The following is a 26,203-nucleotide window of genomic DNA, read 5'->3' as shown; positions in this document are numbered from 1 at the left end:
AAACAAAATTATAGACAGACTTGGTAACCATTTGAGTATGGTTCAGTTTAAGTAAGAAAAAAAATGGATTTGGGGGGGGGGGGGTTGAAACAGAAGTCTGTCCCAAACCATTAACATTCCATATACAAGCAGTACAAAAAGACCTACGGGAAAGCATTCTTCCTTTCTTTTGGCAAGCAGAATCTACAGACTCATGCTAACACACCAGCCCAGTCCTGAAGTTAGCACTACACACACATTAGACTTCCAGGAAGGAACGAATCATACAGTCTCTACGAATTCAGCATGTTAATCATAGCAGGGATGAGAGACAAAAACCTTACAAATGAGCAAATCTACTTCAGCTTAAGGTCTACAGAGACTGGCAATGCAGACAAACCACTTGACTCACGATGTCCTAACACACATTCTGTTCTAAGTGCGCTATGAGAATAATTGGTCTCTCCTTACTTTGGTATGGAAAACTCTAAAACCACATTTTTTTTTTTTCCACAATTCAGCCTGCTTTGTTTCATTTAAGTTGAACATTTACTTTCATCCATCTCTGGGAAAATAGTCTTGCAAACAGATGATTTTAAGTTAAGTAGAATTTGGCTAAAACCTTCAGCGTAAACAATGCCTGAGAGATGCAACGGTTAACATTTTTGTTTTCAAAGACCAGGATTTTCTTTTAAGCGTCTCATCATATCCTTAAGTTCATAAGGAGAAATAAACAAACATGAAAATTCCAAGTGAGCACACAGCAACAAGTCCAGTGTTTAGTGCCACTCTGACTTGCGGAGTCTCTTCTAACATCTGTAAGCAAACAGCCTCCTCATCCATCAAGTCTCTGAGACTCCGCTTGCTGAGGCTTTTACTTTTAAAGCCACAAAACCAGTCTACGAACTTCCAATAGCGGCTTCCGTTTTCTGTTTCCTTCTCTCTCTCTTTCTCACCCATGAGTGCTGCTTGCCCATTGGAATAAGCATCTACTGGTGTTTCTGCCTCTGAATGGCCCACAGAAGCCACTGGGTTGGCCTCTTCTCGGCACGTCACCAGCAGATTAACATCTTCAGGTTGCAGCCCCTTCATGCTGTCCTCAGATTTCCCATTGGGAATGGCATGGTTGATGGCTTCACTGTTCTCACTGCATCGCAGAATACTCTTCTCTTGCATTTTATACGGCTCGTCTTCCTGAGAGCAGCTCTCCTTTGTCACCAGGGTCTTCTCGGACCAAAAGGTGGTAGTACGGATCTGGTCCTTCGTGGGGGGTGGTGTGAGAAGACTGACAATTACAGCAATGAGCCCTGTGACCCAAAACAGTGCTGTAGCCACATACATGTAGTGGATGTCTTTGATGAAGGCTGGCCTGTTATCAGGCTGGTCACACTCAGGAGCACGGTAGGTAAAAGCCAGTATCAAACGGACAGCTCCAAGAACAAAGCCTGCCATTCCGCCATAGAAAGCCCCTTGCTCATTGCAGCGTTTCCAGAAAATTGCCAGGAGGAAAAGGGCTGCCACTGGAGGGGTCAGATAATCTGCCACCTCCTGGATGTAAAGGTACATCTGGCCTCCTTGCATCTCCACAATAATTGGCACCCATGCTATGCTGATGACGACCATAAAAGCCACAAATATCCTGCCCACAATCATTAGCTCCCGGGAGCTTGCACTCTTACGGATAAGTTTGTATACATCGAGGGTGAATATGGTACTGGCACTGTTAAAGATGGAGTCCAAGTCACTCATCAGAGCTGCAATCATCACTGCCATCATCAAGCCCCGGAGGCCCACAGGGACCAACTCCATCACTAGGCGTGGATAAGCAATATTGGAGCACCCAGCTCTGCTTCCACATACTTGCATGCAGTGCTCTGGGTTGATGCAAGCTATGTCATTAGCAAACAGTATCCTGGAAATCATTCCTGGTACAACTATGATAAACATTGGTAGAAGCTTCAGGAAGCCAGCCATTAGAGTAGAGCCTTTGGCGTGAGCAATGTTTTTGGCTGCTAGAACCCTCTGCACGATGACTTGGTCAGCACACCAGTACCACACTGAGGCTGGGGTCTGCCCAAGAATGAATCCAGGCCATGGAACATCTTTATCTTTTGGATGTCGCAACATTTTTAGGGCATCCTCTTTAGGGTGGACGTCACAAGAATTTGTGTTGGAAAGGTTGTGTGTCAATAAAATAGAAGAAACATTGGGTGAGGCCAACATGTACCTTTTCTTAACTTCCTCAAACCCTCCGATCTTCATCATGCTAATTACCATAAGTGTAAGTGCCCCAACGATCATGAGCAGAGCCTGCAGAGTGTCTGTGTAGATCACTGCCACAAGGCCTCCGGTGACAGTCAGCAGAGCAGTCATGCCAATGAGCAGGATGACAGACACATAGAGGTTCCAACCCAAAGACTCCTGGATGAACAGGGCACCTGAATACAGATCCACTGAGAGCTTGGTGAAGATATAGAGAAGCAGAGACAAGGCTGCAAAATAGACCTGAATCCTATGGCCACCGAATCTCTTGGACAAGTACTCAGGCATGGTGTATACCCCTGACCGGATGTAAATGGGGATGAAGACCCATCCCAGAAGTTGCAGGAGCAGTAAGGCATTGAACTCCCACGCGCCCACTGCAAATCCACTTGCTGCTCCAGATCCTGCCAGCCCAATGAAGTGTTCACTCCCAATATTGCTCACAAACAGAGAGGCACCAATTGCCACCCAGGTCATAGAGCGCCCGGCCAGGAAGTATCCACTCACAGTGCTTCTATTAGATTTCCACATGGCAAAAAAACCAATGCACATGACCAGGATAAAATACAGGGCCACTATGGCAATGTCTGCTGTCTCCAGAACAGCCCTCATTCTGGTAATGTGTGGTGAGTAAAATGTCCGAATGACAGAAGCGTCCGGCTTTTTATTTACTTATTAGTAACCCAAACCAAGTCTGTAAACCACACGTGAACTGGACTACACAGAGCAACACAGCAGTTCAAAGTCTTTGTCCTTTGGTTTGCTGTCTTGATGGTGGTGGCTGGGATAAACTTGGAAGGAGACAGTTTAACTTTCCTCCGCTTCTCAATTGGGACTGAGAACTTAGCTCGTACTCTCACTCCACTCTCCACAAGACCATCAGCATTTACCAGGTGCTGGAGGAGAAATTCTGAGTTGCAGCTAAGTCTAGTGAAGCCTACTGTACCAACCCTGCAAGGCAGCAAAGACAAAAGACAAAGATTGAATTAGAGGAGGGTCTCATCAAGTGATGAGGAAACGTTCAATCGAGCAAACATGGCGCAACATTTGTTAGAAAAACAAAAACACTTTTATAATACACTTTAGTAACTTCAGCAAAGCGCAGTCTATACTGTCAGAGGCCAGCAAGAGCAGCCATCATTTTGAGCTAAAAACAAAAGAATCATCAGTTGTCTTGTTCGTCCAGCAGCAACTGCCTACCGTACACACAATCCTTTCTTGTCTGGCTACAGCAGCCTCACCTCAGAACAGGGATCAAGATCTTAAAGCAGCCTAAGGGGACAAGGGGACACTAAATTTTACAAACAAAGCAAAACAGATCTTCAAACTCTATAATCCCGGCAGGACCTGGGGGAGGGACTGACGTTTGGCTAGCTAGCGTCCTGTAGATGCAGGTACATAGACTAGGTGTTAGCATCCGCCTGAGAGGTGAAACGCTCCCACAGTAAATGTAGAGTCCTAAGGAAACCTAGAAGCATAACGGCTGTGAGAAACAAGACCCCTACACAACCCTGCGCCGCCACTGCCCTTACACACTCTTCTGTAGGGAGGTGCTGCAGGAAATAAAGAGAAAACTTTAGAAGTAACAACTTCTTTCCCTCCCTTCTTCCCCTTTTCAGGCAACAATTAAAACAAACAAACAAAAACAAACAAAGCACTGCACTAAAAGGTTGATTTTATACACTATTTTCAATACTGTAATGTGTCTGATTCTTTCTTCTTGTATGAAAAACAAATTCTTCTTGGGAGATTTTCTGGAAGAATGAATAATTTGATTATTCTGTCTTCTAAACCCAAACAAATCAGTTGTCAACCATTTGTAAATCATGTTCAATAACCCATCTGACATTTTTCAGTTGTGCATTAAGATGATCAGTCTGGAAAACACACACTTAAACTTAACTAGAATCAAATGTATAAAACTGATGGTTCTCCAATTAGTGAAGAAACAAATCCTAAATCTTCAGTTAATTATAAAAGCAGCTGACAGATCAGTAAGTACTTATTATTCAAAGTACTACTGCCACATGTTAGCATCTGATTGCTTGCTACCAAGGAAACCTCAAAACAAATGGTTTTCCATACTTGAAAAAACTGTTTCTGATAAATCGAGGCAATTTCTTTTTTTAAAAAAAAATTAACAGTAAACTTAGGAGCCATAAATAAAGATAAGGCCATCTTTCCTCAAAACTGCTTGACGTAAAAATGCACTGTTAACAACATGAGCACCTAATGACCAGAACTCACCACACTCCATCAGGTCTAACCCACTCCTTACAGAATGGCATACCCTTATCTCCAGCTCTCTTTTAACTAGAAAGCACACAATAATTACACTTACATAAAAGTAATTAAAACCACATTAAAATTCCACCTTCTGAAAGTCGTATCCGTGACAAGACACTGCCAAAGGCAAACTAACAAACTTAAGCACAAATTCTTGTCGTTACGTCATAGCTGCCCAATCCTGAAGATGATACATCATGACTGCTTTCCTAACTCTCTAAATCTTTCTAGTTTAACACCACCAAAAACCTCCCAAATTATTTAGGAAGAACCCTCTAAAATCTAGTAAGCTCTAAGATGACTAGGAAACTTACTTATTTACAAGAGCCTTTCAAATGCTTCAATATAAAGGCAAGTCCTCAGTCACAAGTGGAAAGCGACCCTGCCTGCAGTGGAGATACCCTAGTCACCTGGTCCAAGGGCCTCCAGTTACAGCTCTTCTTGGTGGAGGCTCAGCCTGTTTTCCAAGGGCAGAGAAAGCATTCGGAGCCTTTGTTTGGAGGGAGGAGGGAGCTGATTTCTGCCCATTGTTGACTTAGCAGCTTATGTGTTCAGAAAAAAGTACTTAAAAGCTAAGTAGACAGCTCCTGTTTCTCTCACTGGAATCAGTGCTGACATCCATGCTCTCCCTATCACATACGACTTACTCACAGCCGCTTTCTGTGGGATGCCCCACCAGACTGAAATCCCCACACAAGTCTTGAGTCCTAACTTCATCAGATCTGCCTTCATAAAATAGAGCAGAGTGGCCAAATTTGAGCTCAGAGCTGTCCAAGGCTGGTCATGGGGACACACCTGTACTTAGGATGCTGAGGCAAAAGATTGCTTCAGTCTCAGGCCAGCCTGGGCTACTGTGAGACTGTCTCAAAAAACAAATCAAAACAGAAAATGTGTTTGACCCTGCCTCCTCTATTTATTGTTTATGGCACTGCCTCGCATTGGACACCATATTAGCCTGTAGGTACGTTTTCAGAGTTGTCCAACTTAAAAGTACATATAGAAATTAATACTTCCTAAAGAACTCAAAAGGGCATATAGTAATCAAACAGATCAATTCAGATTGTAGAAAGGTATAAATACTACAGTACACTGACAGCACACTTCAAATGTCAATCATGAACAGAGATTATCAAGCCTAGAATTTCAGCTTTTGAGCAGAGACTATTTCACATATCTTTAAGGAGGAATCCTAAATAAAACATACATTAAGTCTTGCATATTTTTATGTTTAAAGACAAAAACACCATGAGCAAGGTCTAGAGTCCCTTTATTTTAGAAAGATAAAACATGGACACATCTTCATCTAACATGCATTTTAAACTGTGTTTGTATTCATAGCCTTCTTTCACAAGTGACAGTTTTGGTGTTTCCTTGATACAACTTTTTTTTTTAGAGAAAACAATTATTTCCACAACAAGACTATTTAGAATATACAGAAATTGTCTCCAGTAATGATGAGCTGATTCAGGCAGACTTCAAACACAAAGGTATTTGGAAGTAGTAGGACTTCCCCCACTAAAATCATGAGTCATATATTATAGTTTTACATTAAATCAGAATGCAGATTTGTTGGTCACGCATTTAAATGAATTAAATCCAAAGAGAAATGCACACGGTCCTGTGTCTGACTAACAAGAGAAGAGAAGAGAAGGTGAGACCCAACAATTAACTCCTTCAGGTGTTAAAAAATACAATTAAGAAAACAGAGCTAGTTAAACGACCAAATATCATTTCTACTGTTTAAGGTGACCATTTTATTTATCTACCAAAGCAGGAAATTATTTGTAATAATCTATTAAACGCAGGATGCATATATCTAAAAAGAAAAGCCACATGTCATAGAAACCAAACAGTGAACAAGGAAACTAGCCACTGAGATCAGTTGGGGCTCCTGTCACAATTTCAACACGCATGTGAACTAACAAGACACAGACCTGTATTTCTCAACCAGACTGCATGGCTCAGTAAAGCAGTGTGTGATTACAGGACCAGGACAGAGGTGCAGGCCCTACAGTACAGCAAGAAGTAGTGACTCTCTGAAGAGCAGGCCTTGAAGATCTGTCGCTTTCTGACAGCAACAATGTGCTCTGTGAACTTCACCTGTGAGGTGCAGCCACTACCTAGATCACAGGGCACAGCAAACATGGAGGACGGTCTTAATACTGCCCTACTTCAACAGCTCGGTGGCTCAGCTCAGACTATCGTCTCCAACCTGAACAGACAGGGATGTCAACACTGGCCTCTCAAATTCAACTGTCAACTATGTGCAAGGGATTTTAGGATCTTCACAGATGAATAAAAGTAAACAATGTATTCAGTGTGTACAATTCCCTTACACATGTCTTAAAGAGGTTTCCAACCACTTCACCAACTATTAGCTCCAACTTTCATTTGAGGAAAATACTAAAACTTATACCATCTTAGACTTTTCATACACATTTTCACTTTTTGTCATCTTGGGTCAAAGTCCAGTAAGGAAAATTCTGTGAGTGGAATAATTAATGAGCTTTATGCAGCAAACTGTAAGTATTCACAGGGCTATCTTCTAATTTTACTTTTAAAGAGGTAGAAAACAGATATGTTATCATTTGCCAGAGACATTTAGAAGCAAAACAAGTTTTCCTTAATACATCTGACATGGATTTCAGCTAATCGTGAACACAGTTAAAGACAATGCTGTGACTGAGTTAAAACTGAAATTCTAAAATCCTCACAATCCTCATGACAGTTATTGTGATCATTTTATAGATGAAAAAACTAAGAGTTAACTCACCCCAGAATCCACTTATCTCTGCACTCACGTCAGTGTCTGGCTTTTGCCCTCACCTACAATGCAATACTTACTACCTTCAGAGAAAATGTCTTCTGTGCTGGAGGATAGATTGGGAAAAACAAAAAAGAAAAACAAAACAAAACCAAAAAACCCTCCATATCATACGTATTTAAAATCTGTGCTTACAAGTGAGGCCTGGTGCACAAGCCTAACCCTGGTGCTGGGAAGGCTGAAGGAGAACTACACGCTCAAGGGCAGCCTGGGCCCTGGGCATGAAGACCACCTCAAAACAAACAATTGTGAGGGATCAGGAAATCCCCATGGTAGACACACAGCAAATAGGAATGGAAATTTTATTGCCACTGAAAAGAGTACATGTGAAAAAATCCAACTCAGGTATTTAAGTATGATCATATGGAGAAAACGATATTAAAACCAGAAAGACTGAGGTTCATGTAAGCTCAGCGTCAGAGTGTACGAGAGCCTGTGTGACCCCTTTTCTCCCTTTAGGTCTGTGCCCACCTCCACCCCTCCGGCCCTGATTCCCCCACAGTATCGTCATGACATATTTACACTGTCTGAGCACCTGGACGCTGCCCTGGCAGGCACTCCAGTGTCTCTTACACGCAGGATCATCCAGAAGAACTGCACTGAGACTGCTAACTTCAGATCTCCTGCACAATCACCAAGCGCTGAGACTGGATTCTCAAACAGTAGGACATGGCAGATTTAAAAGGTCAAAAAGAACAGAGCACTTTCTTCCCTCAATTTCAAGCAGCTACAATTAAGTGTATGTAGAATGACAGGCCAGACAGACAAAGCAAGAAAGCCCATTTGAGGAAAAATGTTAGCAGGTCTCGCAGCAGTTAAAACCTGTGTCTGGAGCATCACCGGCTGCTCCCGCCCCTCCCACCACTTCCCTTTACTGTACTAGCTCCACATTTGCTGCTGTCTGGTCTTCTCTGATGATTGCTCCCACACACTCTGAAGGACAGCAGACAGCAACTCCCTAAGCACACGCCACACAAACACAAGCCAAAGCTTCCTGCTGATGCAACTTCCGAAGAACTTTTACCTTCCTCATTCACCTCTCCAACAGATCCGAGTTGCTTCCCAGAGTGTAACAATCATTAGTGCTGGGTGCTCACCCCTGAGTTTCTCACACACTAGGCAAACATTCACTGAGTTACGGCCCAGATGAGAAGGTTCCTGCATCAGCACTGACCAAACACCATGCAGTGCTGTCACACTACCCAGAGAAGCTCCTCTAATCCTCACAGAACCCAAGGACCAGGCGCAATTATCCACAATTTACAAATAAGAAAACCGAGGAGCCGAGGCTGCAGCTCAGGGAACAGTAACTGCCAAGCACATGCAGAGAGTCCTGGCTTTGAGTCCCAATAATACTAAAAAACTGAGGAGTGTCAAGAATCTCTGAGATTTCTGTAGATGCAAACTGCATCCTTTTGTAATGCTCCTCAGGAAGATACACACAGAGACAGAGCAGAAATAAATTCACATCAATAACATTCGCTGGGCGTGGTGGTGCACGCCTTTAATCCCAGCACTCGGGAGGCAGAGGCTGGTGGATCATGTGAGTTCGAGGCCATCCTGGTCTACAAAGCAAGTCCAGGACAGCCAAAGCTACACAGAGAAACCTTGTCTCGAAAAACTAAAAAGAAAAACAAGAAAGAAAGAAAGAAAAGAAAAAGAAAATAGAAAAATTCAATTAACTGATGCAAGAAAAACCAACACTTACAACCCACACCCACCCCTCACAATAGTGCACCTGCAAAAATGACAACTCATGCTAAAACCCTTAGAAAAGGGGATGGTGAACTTCAAAAGGATGAATCCCTGCACTCACTGATAACCAGTCTTTTTTCTTTTTCTTTCTTTTTCTTTTTTGTTTTTTCGACACTGGGTCTCTCTGTGTAGCCCTGGCTGTCCTGGACTCGTTTTGTAGACCAGGCTGGCCTCGAACTCAGAGATCCACCTGCCTCTGCCTCCCTGAGTGCTGGCACTAAAGGCGTGCACCACCACACCCAGCCTGATAATCAGTTTTATCTGTACAAGGCAGTCATAGGACCTCTAATGGGCCACTCTATCACCATAACCATGTCAGCACTCCACAAGAGCCTCAAGTAACTCAAATTCCTACCCATCACCTTTGGGAAACTATCTGGACTGCAGTTCATAAAACACTGCACAGAGGCAATGGGCGCACTATTATTAAAAGCATCCTGAGAGTATGTAACCTGTGAAACGCTTTGAATTCAGATTGGAATAGAAAACAGTAAAGAGACAATGCCAGATGTTAGGTAGCAGGAAGATGCAGTGCCTGCTCTTAAAGAGATACACAGTAAATGTTGCAAAAAAAGCAAATCTTTGCTTTTCCTCCAGAGGCAACTGATTCAAACGCTGCAGACGACAGATCATTACTAACAAGCACACTGTCCAGTTTCAAGTTTGCTACTCCATAATCATTTATTGCAAAAGGAAAAGAGCTACCATTTACCATGGAGTCATCTAGTGTGTCACCGAAACCAGGCAACTACTTAATATTCTCCAACAAAGGGCACACTGGCACACCTCAACACAATGCCCTGTGAATATTCCTAAGGGATCTATCTAATCTACCTCTAATCAGAAGAAAGAATTACAAAAAACCCTAAGTGATAGAATCTGCAAAGCACCCCTGTCATTCTTGGAAAAGGGTTGTAGAACTGCCCAAGGAAACCAAATAATCCTTGATTTAATACTAGATTTTTTTTTTTAATAAAATAAATTGCAGTATAAACTGAATGTTGCATGAACTTCAAATGCCATGTTTGAATGCCACTTGGTACATCAAGACGTGCATCATTTGGATGTTAGACTAAAAACAGAAGTGTGACTTTTAACCCTGAGTCATCTAAATGAAAATTGTAACAGTTTAAAATGTAAGGGTTAAAGAACATATAAAATACACTTCAGAAAAGGCAATAGTAGTAGAAACACCATAAGATGGGTAAGGCTACACAGAGAAACCCTGTCTCAAAAAAAAAATCTAAAAAAGCAATGACTTGTGGTGATGCTGAGGGTATGGCTCAGTGAGAAGCACGCAAGAAGCCCTCGGCTCCTCACACAGCCCTGGCTATATAAACCAGATACGGTGGCACATGCTATAACCCTAACACTTGAGATGTGGACCCAGGAGAACACAGAATTCAAGGTCACTCTAGGCCCCAAGTTTGGGAATACCTGAGTAAATGAGAGCCTGTCTTGGTGTGGGAGAAAAAGCACCGAACTACCGTGTGCCCTGTCCACTCTTTTCAAGCAGGGCTTTGCAAGATGTTCCAAGAAGCAGCAGCAGAAGCAGCGGTTACGTCTGCCGAGCTGAGTGCGTATTAACACGACGTCACAACCTCTTCAGGCTGCAGTGAGCGGCCTCATCTCTTCTACCTACGCTTCCATCTTGCCTGAGCACATTAGCTATATTGGAATTTAGCACATTCTGTTCCTCTTTCTCACGTGTGGTTCTTTACAGCATGTGCTACTATGTCTCCTGCTAGAACGGGAACCCTGAACACAACCGTGAACACTGAGACTGTGTTTATTAACCACAGCACTCCTGAAATACATGGCAGTACTGGCACTTAGTAGTAGGTGCTCAGCACAAAAGAACTGAACCATAGCAAACTATACAGTTCACTTCAGATGCAATCTTCACAGGCATTACTCCCCACCTCACACTAAGCTGTGTGATGCTGGACACTCATTTATTTATTCAGGCTTTTCAAGACAGGGTTTCTGTGTAGCTTTGGCTGTCCTGGACTTGCTTTGTAGACTAGGCTAGCCTCGAACTCACTGTCTTAGACTGCCTGTGCTAGGATTACAAGCCTGCACCACACACCTGGCTAGGACACTCCCTTTTTTTAATCTGTGCAGTATAAATCACTAATCTTCAAGATGCTGAAGGATCCAAAGTGAAGGAAACGCACACACCTCCAACAGGTCCTCACACGCAGCCTCTGCTCGGTGGCCTGCGCTCAGCAGTACTGCCACTCTGGGATCTGCCCCCGCCTCTAAAGCTCACAACCAGGTCAGCACTATGGTCCACCATCATGGATGGTTGAGTGTGTGTGTGTTCAACCTACTTGGCTTCTGCCCTGTTCCTAGAACAGATACTGCACGGCTTCTCTTTTCCCAGTGATGAGACAGCGCTGTAAGCACACGCATCACGCAGCTCCCTGGTGGAGTAGCCTCTAACCCTTCCTAAGCAGCCAATGCCGCCTCGCAAAGAGGTTAGCTGTGTCCTAATTTCCCCTACGGTAAAGAGAATTCTTTTAAGAAGCAAAACTAAGACCAGAAATGGAATAATCTAGCAGTATACAGAAGCAAACACTAGAAAACATGCCCTGAATGAAGCCTAAGTCAACACAAAACAAGCACAGTATTGCCAAGGATGGACGCAGCCAGGCTCTCCTCTTCTGGTTCAGGTAAGACAACAGAAGGGCTAAAAGTCCAGACAGTTTCAGAACTGCTTTCCTTTGCACATCAGAAGACACGAGATCTTGGAAACTTTAGAAGTAACTTCCAGTGATTTCATCCTGATCAGGTGAAGTATTTAACAACAACAAAAAAAATGGTATTAGGAGAAATTCTCAAATTCTCTTCATTTTTTTTTCCTCCTACAGACTGAATTTGAAAACAAACAAACAAACAAAATCAAAAACTTACTTAGTCCACACATGAAAGTGGCATTCTTGTGAGACCCAGAAGTGCTCCAAGTCCTCTGGCTTGGGCTGTCCCTGTCAGAACCTTCATGGCTTATGGTTTTGAGATCACAAACTCCATACAGTTGCTTTCTTGAGACAACTAACAAAACAGAATGCAAGCAGGACACCAACAAAAGGAAAACAATCAAAACAGCCTGGCCTGAAGCACCTACTCAGCAAGGCCAAGCAATGTAAAAGGCAAACAGAGGAACCCAACTATGCCTAGGCTAGGAAACACCAGACAAACGGCCTACGCTCAGATTTAGCTTTTCACTCAGCAACTGAAACTCACCTTAAAACTAAACCAAAACCAGGACCCAATGGATGCCTCATATCTGTAATGCACTAATCAGAGCTGTTAAATTCTATATTTTTCTAGCACATTCCTCACGTGACCCTCTTCCCAGCCACTCAACACAACACACACAGCACTGACTCCTCCTCACAGGACCAGGCTCTCACACAGGGCTACATTTAATTGCCAGAATAGGTATCAAGAACATTTTTCAAAAGTGAAATCTAAACAAAACCAAGAACAGACTGGTGAGTATGGGAGTGGCGCAGCCAAGAAGCACCAGGCTCTGAAGACCGAAAACTCCAGGAGACACCTGGTGAAGTTTATGTTTTTCACTTCCAATTTCCTTTAAGTTCTTACCTCTAAGCACCAATCTCTTGGGTATTCAAAAGTGGGTAAAAATTCCCCTGACAGGGACACTGAGTCACAGAAGAAATGACTAAGGCAAAGGAGAGTCAAGCAAGTCACCTGAAACACAGGCCAAAAGACATGTTCCCAAAACCTGGATCTGAGCTTTCAGATCTGCAATGTGATGTCAGGTATCTGGAGTAGGAGCAAAGAAGGGAGAAGACAAAAAGAGAAGATTAGCTGAGGTACCACCATGGTCTGCACAGATACGAGCCTAGTCACAGACGAAACAGCCTCCAGGCCTGACTAAGACAGCGGCTCACTGCTCTTCCTAATGCTAGATCCTGAGGGTCATGGGCTAATAACTTTTACCATCTTCCAAAGCACATCCTGACCAAAAATATCATTTTCCAAACAAAGCATCACTGCCTAGAAGCACTGTTTCTACCACTAAGAAATTCACAGGGTGAGTACAAATCGGGCAGACCCGATGAGCGGGGCAGGGTGGCTAACCCATGGAACAGCAACACCCAGGAGGCTGAGGCAAGAGGAATGACATCAATTAGAGGCCAGCCTGAGCTACGGAATGAGTTCTTAGCCAGTCTGGTCAACATAGTTGAAGCTACACCTGAAGAGGGAGGTAAAAAAGACAAAGGACAAACAAAAAATAAAGCAAAGCATGCTTAAAAATCCAACAACCAAAGCGTGTACTGTAGATGGCGTTTCTCACAGTTCGCACTGTCAGGCTACTTAAGTCATAATGCGCCTCTAAAGCTTCTCCATGTGCACTTTAGCTTAGATGGCCTCACATAATCCAACAATCTGAAACTGGGTAATGCTGGGCCTTTTTGTTTGTTTGTTTTTTGTTGTTGGATTTTTGGTTTTGTTCTGTTTTTTCAAGACAGATTTTCTCTGTGCAGCCTTGGCTGTCCTGGAACTCACTCTGTAGACCAGGCTGGTCTCCAACTCAAGAGCTTTGCCTGCCTCTGTCTTCGGAGAGCTGGGATGAGAGGCATGCTCGCCACTGCCCAGCAGCAATTAAGAACTGAGCATGCTTGCAGGTCACTGAGTCTATTATAAACCAATGACAAACAAGCAAGGTGGACTTGTCTACATAAAAGCTCAGAGAGGTTTAAAACAGCCACTTAAATCCAATTATCTAAGTCAGAGATTTACAAAATGAGAACTCTTAACTTTTTTGCCTATAGTCCAACACTTCCAAAGTCTGATTTCCCATAAAACCTGATCTCTACAAGGAAGGCAGAACAGGTGATGAGCCCAGGCTCACATGTGCAGTGACAGACTGAAGTGATCAGCACCAACATCACTAACCCTAACTCTGACACTGCACAAGAACAGCATTTCAGCCTTGGATGGTGACACAATAAGCGTATTAAGTTTACCTTGTGAAGTGTCATCAGTGAAGGGACAGTGGAGATGAGCCAACGAGTTCAGACAGCTATTCTAGAGACACACTGTACACTTCCCAACTTACATTCAAAGGCCTTCTAGGAATGATCACCTTCATTAAGAGGAGAAACTGAGGGCATCTAAAGTGGCTAAAAAATCCTAGGAAGTGTATGCTAGGTTCTAAAACAAGTTCTATCTGCCTCTAAAGAACCTTCTAGGTCTCCCCGCTGCCAGTTCTTATTGATTCTACCATAGCAACCAGACTCTTCATTGGGATTGTGTGCTCTTCTGTCCATACTGAAGCAGGTCTCTTCTAACTCAGTCACACGTCTGATCAGAAGCCATCCCTACACACACTAATGAACACATACACTGTATATTCATTTGTCAGCCTTAACATGGGACCTTGAGAATGCAAATGAGGCTGAGCAGCACCACATCTGCAACCCCCACCCAGTTTCACTACAGCAGAAAGCTTTTATAAAGCAATCTACACACAGAATCTGAGACTGCTGCTACTCCTTCCTGAGCCTAGTCACTTTTAGCCACTCACCTTGTCAAAAGTCATTCCAAAGACCACAACTAGGCTTTCAGAATAAAGTCTCCTTTATTCTTTTCAGTTTATATGATATGTAAATTACTATAAAAAACAAGATTTTCTGCCATAAAATCATCTTGGAAATTATTTTATCAGTAAGATTTTCTTAGGCAGCAAACAACACACACAGTCCCAGGAAAGCTCACTAGCACTCGATCACCGTGCTCCAGCCTATCAAAAACTACTCTACAGAGATCCTCAAAGGCAGTTAGTGCAAGGAGCACAGGGAAAGACAAAAATAAAACACACCCTGAAGAACTATAATCTAACTGGGTGTGGTAACGCACCCCTTTAATATCAGCACTTGGGAGGCAGAGGCAGGTGGATCACTGTGAGTTCAAGGGCAGCCTGATCTACAAAGTGAGTCCAAGACAGACAAGGCTACACAGGGAAACCCTGTCTCGGAAACAAACAAACAAACAAAAAACTATAATGTAGCACAGGAGGTAAGGCACATTAACCAATCAGCTGTTAGTACAAAGCAGAAAGTAATCCATGGTGATGATGATTTTTAAAAATGCACACAGTGGGATGTTCTTGTCTACACTGTTAGCGCAGGTCCTTGATACCTACTAAAAGTAACAAGTGAGCTGAAACGAAGGTTTCCATGGAAGGGGACGGTGGACAAGGGACCCACAATCCTGTTACTCAGTGTGTAGAATGGAGAACACAGGATACTCAGTGATGATGGTAGAAAAAAAAAAACAAAAAAAAACAGGTTGGAATGATGCCAGAGGCCACCATGATGCCATATTTCCCTCTGTCTTCTGAGAAAAGAGTGTACACTAATTCAGCAGCAGTGTTCACACTGTCAACTAGTGTGAAAGATCAGACACCCAGGGCTGTTTCCTTATCAAGGTTACCTCAGGCTTGTTACATTTCAAGAACAGGTACCTTGCACTCCAGTCAGTGTGCATGTAGTGACTACTCTCTCCAGCGACCCATCAGAAAAGACCATAGGAAAGTACCAAAATCCAAGAGCGCTCACCTAGGGCAGAAAGCATGAGACCAAGGCTTCAGGAATGCAAAGCTCTCAGTGCTGAGCAACAGAAAACAGTTCTAAAGCACAGCAGGTGATCCACACTGAGTTTCCAAGGCCAAAGGGATATCCAAGTGTCTACAACAGAGGGGAAGGCCAGCTTGGGGCTTGGTTCAAAAACTACACACCATCTACATGTCAAAAGTGTAAGACTGTAAAAAGAGAACAATCAAAGAAGGAAAGTCAAAAAATAGCACCATAAAAGCCAGGAGAAACTGAGCCTAGAAAACTGTCTACCCTATAAAGGACTAGACGCTAAACTGAGCAAGGTCACACTTAACACAGCTTCACTGAAGGACTAAGATCTGGCTTTTCTCATTTCCACTGAGCCTGTAAGACAGAGCTCATCTTTCCAACTATTAAATGCAAAAAAAAAAAAAGAAAAAAAGAAAAGAAAAGAAAAAGCCCTTTCTTAGAACACTGGCCACAGAAAAGTTAGGTGGCTTGACTGTCAGAGTCACACAAGAGTAAGAGACGAGGAGCAACTGCCCAGCAGTTTTTTTAATGCAAATTTGACAACTTATCAGGCATTTGACTAATTCCTTAAATCTGATTTCCCTAAACAAAGATGATTACATGTGTTGACAACAAACCTGATGTTTCAGCAATATAGACATCTTAAGTAACACATTAAAAGGATACCCTTTCCTCTTGAATACATACTCTGACCACTGTCACAGATTTTTACACATATATATATAAACAGACATACATTCTCCCCTCTCTACTGTTCCTTCCACTTTCATGTTCAGCCAAATTTCTGTATCCCAAATCTCAACTAAATATGACAAGCACAGCAATAACACTATATGGCAAGCATTACTTTACAGATCGCCTGTCACTGCTTTCAGATTTCTTAAGGTAGGTTTCTGTTTGCTTGTTTTTTTAATGGTGAAAAGATGTAGGACCTGTGAGGGCGCTCTACTGTGAGCATTAGCAATGAGTCTATGAGTCCCACAGGAGTAGAATATGAGCTTTTGACAGGAGTGTCAAACATACAAACCGTATCTGACAGGGAAGGACTCCTTACCCCAAGCCATCCATGCCTTGTTCCTTAGCTGCAGCGTCAGGAACAGGACTCCTCCTATCACCTGCTGCTGCTGGGCTTGGGGAGCTGAGAATGCTCACAAGCAATCTGCTACAAAGGCACTATGGGGTGTCAACATGACCTTTAAATTTAAATCATTAAAGCTCAACTGTAGTAGGTAAAGCTTGAGGTGAAACTGGGAAGACAAATACACAGTACTGGGAGGCAAAGAAAGGGCCAGGAGACCGCTCTCAACTCCCTTTACTGTTACAGAGCTTGCTTAACTGACTCTCAGTTTCCGGGAACACAAAATGCTTGGAGGAGAAAAGGAAGCGGAAACAACACCGGGCATTAAAGGCTGCACTGTCAGGTATCCACCACACAACTCAGAAGGGCTGCAGAAGCAAACTGCCCCAGGCTGGAACCGTGCATTTCCAAATGCCTGCTGCAGGTGTGAAAGCCACTGTGGCACCTGCTGCAGGTGTGAAAGCCACTGTGGCACCTGCTGCAGGTGTGAAAGCCACTGCGGCATCTTGTATTAACACCAAGTGCCTTTTCCTTTACACTCAAGTATATACCCTATTAGAATTCAACTTTCTAAAGCTGAAAGAAAACAAAATTGTCTAGACTCTACACATCTTTGCTACTTGTTTACAGCCTTCTCAAAGTTAGAACAAAAAATAAATACATGAGGTTCATTATTGTTTAATCTTAGTTTACTTGGGTCAAGGATCTCCTCAACACAACCCACACACTGTTTTCAACTACTGCTACAGGTGCCTTCTCCACCCATCATCCCTCTGTCCTAGTGTGTTTGAACACCTACTCCCTTAGGGTGTTTCTACCTTATCCTCAGGCAAAGATTTTGAGCATTTTGAGTGAAAACACAGATCCATGCAATGGGAAAATACTTTAAGCCAATACACTGGCAGCCATGCTGAGCAAGAGTTTTTCATTGAAAGGACTACAAAAGATCACCTGCTACCTTACACCTTGCCTAAGACAAGGTGAAAAGGGAAATTTAGTGGTCACATATTTTCAGTTTCCAGTATCACCTAAAAAGTATTAAGGGAGGCTCAAAGCATCTCCACTTAATAATCTGCATTCCCCTGCCCCACTCCTCTGTTACTGCTGTTCATTTAACGTTGTAAAATCCAAAGAGGAAGGAGGGTAAAGTAAACAACAAAGTGACACACCAAGTTGTCCGGGAGGCAGCAACCCTCTTGGACCATCAGATGGCTCTGGTGACCTTTCCCAGCCTACCCTGTACAAGGCACACTGGATGATGGCCCTGTGCTGTGTGATTGTTAGTGGTTCAACAGAGCCTAGCCCACGGTCCCTGCCTTATGTTTATTCAAACTGAAGTTACTACTTGAAATTGACCCAAAGCCCGAATGCCCAGCGCTGAAGAAATCTGCTTCCAGAGTGCACACAAGGCACAACGGCTGCTTTTGTTTTGTTTTGAATTATACCTGCTGGGGAAGGAGAGAAGCATAAAAGCACACTACGTTACCGAATTCTCTCAGAAGAATGGAAATTTCAGCGACGACTGAGGAGTGCCTGACTCAGAACAGAGGGCGAAGATAGCTGCCTCCGCTGCTGCCGCCCCGGCTGCTGGTGGCTTATCATCCCTCCAAACCTGAAAGTCCCTAATTCAAGATCAACGAAAAGCTGGGGGAGGGCACGTCTTCGGAAGGCAAAAGCAAGGCCACAACTTGGATGAATGAAACTGGGCTAAGGGTACCCGGAACAGGATTTTCGCTGAAGTCAGAAAAAGAGAGGTCAAAAGGTTTTTTTTTAATGTCACAGCGGTGACTGGTGCGTGGAGTACACCGCCGGCACCGACAGGCTTTGGAGGAAGGCTGTACTGATCGCGGACGCTGAGGACAGGCAATCGGGACGAGCGGCCGGCGGGGACGAAGAGCAGCTTCTCGACGCGTGGGCGCAGAGCGGGGCCGGCTGGGTTCGCGCGTGTGTCCTCCCGCAGTCCTGGGTCCGAGGCCCGCCCCGCCCCCCTCCGGCCCCTGCGTGCTTGGCACACCCCCCTCCCGCGACCGCGCACACGCGCGGGCACACCCACCCTCCCTCCACCCCGCCTCCCGCGCGCACGCGGCCGCGCCGAGCGCCGGACCCACGCGCGCCCCCTTTGCGTACCCGGCCTCCCGCGGACCGCGCGAGGTGGGGGGAGGGGGGAAACCCGGTGTCCAGCTGGCCGGGCGCGCGGGACCGGGAGGCCTAGAGGCAGCGGGGCGGGCCCGCGCGGGAACACAGTCTGAGGGAAGGTCACTTACCCGCCGCATGGCTTTCAGAATCAAAGCCAACTCGTAGCGGGGCATCGCCCGGGATCGTGGCGGCGCCGAGGAGAGGCAAGGCGAGCTGGAGTGGCGGGGCACCGAGGGCGGGGATGCTGGGCGCTGAGGAAGACGAGAGGCGACGGTGCGGTCGGCTCCCGGGTGGCGACTGCACGGTGCGACCGTGCGTGGCCCGGCTTAAAGGCTCCAGCAGCTGCGCAGACGGCTCGCCCCGCCCACCGAACGCCCCGCCCACCGAACGCCCCGCCCCCACCGCCCCGCCCCTCGCTCGTAGGGCGCCAGCACCTGACCCCTTGTGAATGCCAGCCTAGCCCTCCCGAGGAACCGGCAGTGTGTTGGCGAGCCCGGGGCTCGTGAACACGGTCGCGAGCAGCCCGTGGGAGGCCTTGTTCTCTCTCCACAAGCACCCGCATCCCGCCGCCTCCGCGCCTACCAACCTTGAGCTCTGGAACCCGGTGGAACTTTCCAGGCCTCCCTCCCCTCCTGGGCGCTAGGCGAGCGTGTGCGCGTGCGCGGCGGCACGCTGCGGTCTGGCTGGTGTGCGCCCCGCGCCCGCGTCCCCCGCCAGGAAGGCGGGGTGCTAACGAGAAACTATTGCACCGAGCCGCATAGAAACAAGCCTGGAACCGAAGGGCTAGATGGGCATTTGCTGTGTTCGCCTGTCCTGACCCGAAAGCAGGCTACTGCTTCGACCCTACCCAATTATTCTTTAAATGTTACTCTTGCTTTCAGGTAAAGAAACCTGAGACTTCCCTTGAGTGCGGGAGTGAGGAGGGGAGGCAGAGAGGGTTCCAGGTCCAGCACTCCCCAGCACGGGCAAGCACGCACATGCGCACGTTCACACACACACACCGAACTCAGGACTCCCCTCCCTTCCTGGGATCACTACAGTAAGGTGCCCTTTTCTTAGCTCCTCTCCTGAAGCCACTGATCCTCCTGCAACTGCTCCCCTCCGCTCTCAGCTTACCCCTGCTAAAAGGGTCTCTACGTGAAATAAATGTTCTTGTAACTTTAAAGTGCTCAAATAACAGGTAGTAATTTATTGAGGGTTTACTGTCTGCGTCAGGCACGACACTAAGGCTGTTCCAAGTGTCTCATTCTCGCACTAGCTCTGTGAAGCAAATTGTATTCACCCTATTTTAGGTATGAGCAAATATAAACAGGCAAGGATAATTTAATTGGTTCAAGGTCATACACATGCATGTGGAAACAAAATTTGTGTCCAGAATGTCTGAAGAGCAGGTTTGTTGCCTGCGCTTCTGGACCTCACCACACCGTCTTTACAGGCCAAGTTGTTGGTCTTGCTCTGTGGCGTTAGGCATCTTTGTAAAGCACAAATGGAACCTATCTTTGTCACCTTCTCCGGGGACCGAGTTTCCTGGCACCCATCTCCACAAAAGATGACGCCTTTGAATACAAACTGTGACACCTGGGTTTTTAACATTTTCCTTTCTTAGATTTGTTCATAACTCCCACCCTTGGATCCAAATCACCAGCTTAGCATCAACCACCCACCTGTTTGTTTTGCTTGCTTTTGCTTCTGTTTTTTTTGTTTGTTTGTTTGTTTGTTTGTTTTGTTTTGTTTTTTTTTTTTCCTTATCCACAGGCTACAAAGAACAGAGGGAAGAATGAATTTCCAGACGTTCAGAGATGAATCCCAGCTCTGTCTCAAGTCCTGCTGTCCTTCCTGTGGCCCAGTTTAGGAATGAGAAGATGGGAGCCCCACATGCCTCAGCCAGGCCAATCACCAAGCAATGCCCTGAACTCCCCAGCGTGGAGCTTCTCTGGAAGCAACACAGGCTTCCCCTGATGCCCACCGAGGAGGGAAGTCCCGGTTCTCTGACTAGACCAGTGGGGTGAGGAAATTAGCCTGGCTGCACAATGCCTCAGGGCAGACAACACCCCACAACCCTCCCAAGTTGTTGCCCACCCACAGACACATCCTCTTTCTTAAATGAAAAAAGAAATTCCTTTATCTTTTTCTTCTTCTTCTTTGGTTATTCGAGATAGGGTTTCTCTGTGTAGCCTTGGCTGTCCGGGACTCACTCTGTAGGGCAAACTGGCCTTGAACTCACAAAGAGCTGCCTGCCTCTGCCTCCCGAGTGCTGGGATTACAGGCTAATTTTTTTTTCTTAAAATTACAAGAGATATACTGATACAAATTTGGCATCTTCCAACTAAAATTGCAAACTGAAATGTCCTAAAATAATTTTAAACTGCATGTATACTATGCATAGTAAGTGTGTAGAATCATAAGCCATTTCTAAAGTATTTAATGTATTGATCTTAAAAATGTATATTAGGATCTTGAAAAAATCTAATATGATAGATATGTAAGATTTTATTAGCCAGAGATTTTGGTTAATTCAGGTAAATTCTTTTGAGGAGTAATAGGAAAAGAGAATAAAAACAGAAGCTGAAATGACCACGCTCTGGGTCAGCTGAATCGCCTTTGCTGTCTCGTTTTCTGTTACTATATAATGAGAGATTTGACCTCAAGCTTTCCATAATAATTCTCAAAGATAGCTGAGCTTTATTTTTATTAACATTTTGAGTATCCACTGTGAGCCAGGAAGCACTGTGAGTGCTTTCCATGTATTAATAGTCCTCATCTCAGACCCTAAAGAGAGGTATTATCACATGTGCCATTTACACAGTAAGAAAATGAGGCTTAATACCTCTTACATCACTTGTCCCCAGTCAGGCCGAATTCTGGACTCACACACACAACTGCCACACTGCACGGCCTGTCGGGCCCACTAGCCAATTTGGCAGCTACTGATTGACCAACAGTGGGTACTCCATGTGACTCTGTCTCCCCTCCAGGAAGCCTTCTTCCCTCTCCCCTCAAATATGACTGTCGGTCTGGTTTCAGTTTTCTTAACCCTATGGCCCTCTCAACTTGTCATTCTTTTCTTCTTTTCAGGCACATTTCTCCAACAATATCCAAGCCTACTCTGCCCCTTCGTCCGAGTCTGCCCCTGGTTATCACTATGGGGTCTCCTTGTCTCCTTTCCAGGAGCCGTTTCCCAGGCCCCTGCTGCCATCTTGACACTCTCTTCTGGGTCCTTTGCCCCCTCTCTGTCCCTGAATGTGGCTATTCTCCAACACAGGCAGCCAGTGTCCTGGTAGCTGGGATTAAAGGCATAAGGGGGCCATAACCTGAGTTCTCGCAATTCAAGTGCATTGGGATTTGTCTGAGAAGAGCTCTGAGCTGATCTTCCCGGCAGTGTAGGTGGGCAGTGGGAAATGTGTAAAACGAGTGGTGCCCTGTCTGTAGATTTAAAAATCTGATAAGTAAACAAGGTAAATTATTTATCCCAAACCGTACAGTCCTGGGCTGGTCCAACTCAAAGGAAAACAAAAAGACAACTTTGCTTACCAGCTTGTTCTTTGCCTTCTGCAGAGTCCAGGCTTCCACTTTTCTGCTGCCAGTGGATTAATCTGAAGGGTGCAGGATCCTCCTGTATTCTAAACGGTGAGTTCTGAATGTTACTGGGAAGAGGCACACCATTCTGCTTGTGAACCCTGCTGTGTGGAAATGTGCCCCCCCACCCCCCGCCCCTGGCTGTGAAGAGCTGTGGGCTAGGGTGATGGCAGATCAATTAAGAATGTGTGCCGCTCTTCCAAAAGACCCAAATGTGATTCCCAGCACCTATGTCACAACACCCTGTAACTGCAGTGTGAGGGGTTCAAGTGCCCTCTTCTGGACTCTGAGCCGTGTGCGCACACACACATACACACACACATGGGGGGGCTGAGGGGGACAGAGAGAGGGAGGGAGGGAGAAAGTGGAGAAATAAGAAAGTTTTCAGTTAGTAGACAAATAGTCATGTGCTAGAGAAAACTAAAGCATGTTCTGATCTGTTGACCGTGGCTCTCCACCACCTGTGTCATCTTGCCCCTCATGAAAAGGGGTTTCCATAAATGGCACGTTGTATGCACTTTCCTGAGACTTGCCTCACTAGGCACTGGGATTGCCCCATGGCCCTCTGTTCCCAAAACCTATACCTGTAAGGCCAGGTGTGCCTCCCTGGTTTGTCTGCCTAGTGTGCCTTGCTGGTATGCTTTCTGGTGTGCCTGCCTGGTATGCTGCCTGGTGTACCTGCCTGGTGTGCCTGCCTGGTGTGGTGCCTGGTGTGCCTGCCTGGTGTGGTTGCAGGTGTGCCTGCCTGGTGTGGTGCCTGGTGTGCCTCCCTGGTGTGCTGCCTGGTGTGCCTGCCTGGTGTGCCTGCCTGGTGTGCCTGCCTGGTGTGCTGCCTGGTATGCCTCTCAGGTGTTTGTGCCTGGTGGCTCTGTGCATTTGTGTTTGTCATTAGGTGGACTGATTTAGGCCACGTCACTTCATACCTGTTTTGTTTTAACTGTTTTATGTGTGACTCTTCCGGTCATTCCTAAGCTGTACCAAGCACCTCCCTACGCCCTTTCAGCTGTACCCACCTACCTCAGATTCTCTCCTCAGCAGATGTGGACCGAGCACTACCTGTCCAGATCAGCTCACATGTGCTCCAGTGGCCCTAAGGGCAGAATGAAATGCTGAATGGAACATGTTTTTAGGGCAGGTATTTGCAGAACTCTTTAAACATTTTTTTTCCGCTTTTCATCTTCCAATTTCCAAATTACTTTCAAATTTTTAGCCAAGTACATTTTGAGGGAGAATGGCTTCAAATTGGGACTCTGCTATCACAAAAGAAGAAAAAGCTAAGGTCTTCACAGCATACTTTCCTTAACCTTACTTTCTAATAGTAGAAAAGAAAAGAAAAGAAAAGGTGGGGCTGGAGAGATGCTGCAGGGTATTTTATCACACTGTGAATCCCAAGACCCTGTACTGGAAAAACCTGTGGCTCAGCCCTAAGCACACACTTTTAATCCAAGAACTTTCTGTTTATTGTAAGCAGGTAGTTGTGGTGTGGCCTGGCCCTAGCACACACCTTTAATCCAAGAGCTTTCTGTAAACAGGACTAAATAAAGTCAACCATAGGTCAAGAGGCTGAGCAAGCAACCAGTGGACAGGAAGTAAACTGTTGAGAGGAAGTCGGGAGGATGGACAGAGAGATGCACAGGAAGTAGAAAGAGGGCCATTTAGCCTGAAGGGTATTTAAGGCAGTGTGGAGAAAGAGAAAGGACTTTTCCTTCAGGGACGTCAGTAGAGTAGGAAGGTCAGCTGGCTGCTTCCTCTGCCTCTCTGAGCTAGCAGGTTTTCACCCCAGGATCTGGCTCCTGAGTCTTCTTTGGTAAAAATCGAGGGATTGTGATTTTTATTTAAACAAACAAACAAAAAACAGAACAACAGTTAAGAGCACAGACTGCTCTTACAGATGACCAAGTACAGTTCCCAGTGTGTATGTGTGTCAGGCTATGGCTCACCCCAGGGGAATCCAATACCTCTGGCCTTATGACTGTGTGTGTGTGTTACCTTTAAAAGTGATTTTTAAAAATTGTTTCCTTAGGAAAGTTATGGGATGTTCTTTGAGAGATGTTCTTACCACATCATTTTCTAGTGAAGACATACTTAATACAATTTTTAACTATAATTTTAAAAGGCAAAATACTCCACTTCTCCACTTGCTAAGTTAGTTTTTCTTTTCTAACAGTGTTGTAAAGTGTCCCCCAACAGCTTTTCGCAGGCCACAAGGGTCCTTGATGTTCAGTGTCAACAATGGTGGAGGGATAAAGCAGCCCTCAGTTCAGCGGAGTAAAATCCAGAAGGATGCTCTGCAAGTGTTTTTCGGACTTAGCGAAAAGAAGAAAGGCCAGCAGCTGAAGGAAAAGGAGACACAGGCCATCTGCCCCGGGGCTCCAGTGGGCGGGCTTCCTGCACCGGGCAGAAAACAAAGCTCTGAGGAGGACCTTCCCTCCAAGGGAGCTATTGATCTGTAAGACCCGAGAGGAGAGATGAGGCACCCGCCCTGCACAAGGAGCTGCAAGACTGCTGGCTGGCGAAGAGACAGAAGACAGGGCCGGATTGAGAGGTGATGCGTGTGCATGCCGGATGCAGCGCATCGCAGAGTAGGTGCTCCTGGACTGTTGAGGCACCCCAATCTGTAGCACGCAGGACGCTCACTCATTCTGAACCCGTTTTGTCAGGCTCAGGCCACACCTATCTTGGGGGCATCCTCAGCTTGTAATTTAATAAGTCTTATTTCACAGTTCAATTCGTGATTCTCCCTCATGAATCTTTATAGCAAGAATACAGTCTTCTGATGTGCTATGGTGGGGTATTATATTACACCAGTCTGAAGGGACAGTCGCACAGCAGGCCACCCCAAGTCTGCCCTATGAATGATCCTTTTAGAATCAACGTTTAAAATGTTGCTAGCTGGTGTCATGACCACCAGCGAACACTTCCTGGTACTCGCCTGTGTGTGAGGGCATCCCACCTGTGCTTGCAGATCTGTCTGGAAGTGGATCTAGCGTGGACAGGGAACATTATGTTCAGGCTGGGTGGCAGAGGAGGTTAGCCATAGGAACCAATCTTCCGGACATCAAATTATGCCCAACAGTTACTCAGCACACCTTGGCTCACGGTGAAGACTGTCTGAGTAAGTAGTTCTGTACTGATTTGAACTTTTTTGGACAACAGATTTGTTAAAAAGACAAATGGAAAAGTGAGGGATGAGAAAGATGGCTCAGGGGTTAATAACACTTTCAGTGGTTGATAATCGTCCTGGGATCTGAGTCAGCGCACACATGCGAGCACGTGCGTGCACATACATACACACACACACACACACACACACACACACACACACATACTTCAAAATAACAAAAATAAATCTTGTTTTTAATGTGTGTAGTGGGCGAAGGGGATGCCAACAGAAAACATGAGAGGTAAATAATTAAATAATCTTTTGCAGTAGAGAAGATAGCTCATAGCAAATTAAACCCCTCAAAAGCAGATATGAGGGAGAGTTTCTTGGTTTTAAGTTTAGAATGTATTAAATTAATCTGTACTATTTTAATACATAATATATGTGTATTTTTATGTAGTTTGTATTTTTTAAAAAATTAATCCAGTGACAACAATAGCAGTGACTATCTATACTACCAGGAAAAACAAATCTCTCAGGTAAAATTAAAATTACAAGAGAATTGGGAGCTTTCCGATGGTCCC

General features: G+C 45.2%; 2 protein-coding genes across 3 annotated transcripts in view; both read right to left on the bottom strand.

The window, feature by feature from the left end:
• Window positions 1-19,263, bottom strand: part of Mrps6 (mitochondrial ribosomal protein S6) — a 50,082-nt gene extending 30,819 nt beyond the window's left edge. Inside the window, exon 1 of the mRNA XM_051150264.1 lies at window positions 19,069-19,263. Within this exon, the coding sequence (XP_051006221.1) occupies window positions 19,069-19,113 (45 nt within the window). The 5' untranslated portion in view covers window positions 19,114-19,263. The remainder of the gene's footprint in view (window positions 1-19,068) is intronic.
• Window positions 234-19,545, bottom strand: Slc5a3 (solute carrier family 5 member 3). Of its 2 annotated transcripts, none has more exons than XM_051150255.1 (2): window positions 19,527-19,545; window positions 234-3,192 (listed from the first exon to the last, which is right to left on the bottom strand). In XM_051150255.1, the coding sequence occupies exon 2, from the start codon at window positions 2,851-2,853 to the stop codon at window positions 697-699; it is 2,157 nt and encodes a 718-aa protein (XP_051006212.1). In that variant the 5' UTR covers window positions 2,854-3,192; window positions 19,527-19,545; the 3' UTR covers window positions 234-696. The 2 variants fall into 2 exon arrangements, with proteins under 2 accessions (XP_051006212.1, XP_051006211.1); XM_051150254.1 differs by lacking the exon at window positions 19,527-19,545 and adding an exon at window positions 19,069-19,217 and having other exon boundaries at window positions 373-3,192.
• Window positions 19,546-26,203: the final 6,658 nt, after the last annotated feature.

The sequence above is a fragment of the Acomys russatus genome, chromosome 8 (assembly GCF_903995435.1).
Source record: "Acomys russatus chromosome 8, mAcoRus1.1, whole genome shotgun sequence".
NCBI lineage: Eukaryota > Metazoa > Chordata > Mammalia > Rodentia > Muridae > Acomys > Acomys russatus.
The sequence above is the reverse complement of the archived record's forward strand: the minus strand, read 5'-3'. Positions and strand labels throughout refer to the sequence as shown.

Excerpts from the sequence above, each read along its gene's own strand:
- Slc5a3 (XM_051150255.1), bottom strand. The coding sequence starts at position 2,853 with ATGAGGGCTGTTCTGGAGACAGCAGACATTGCCATAGTGGCCCTGTAT.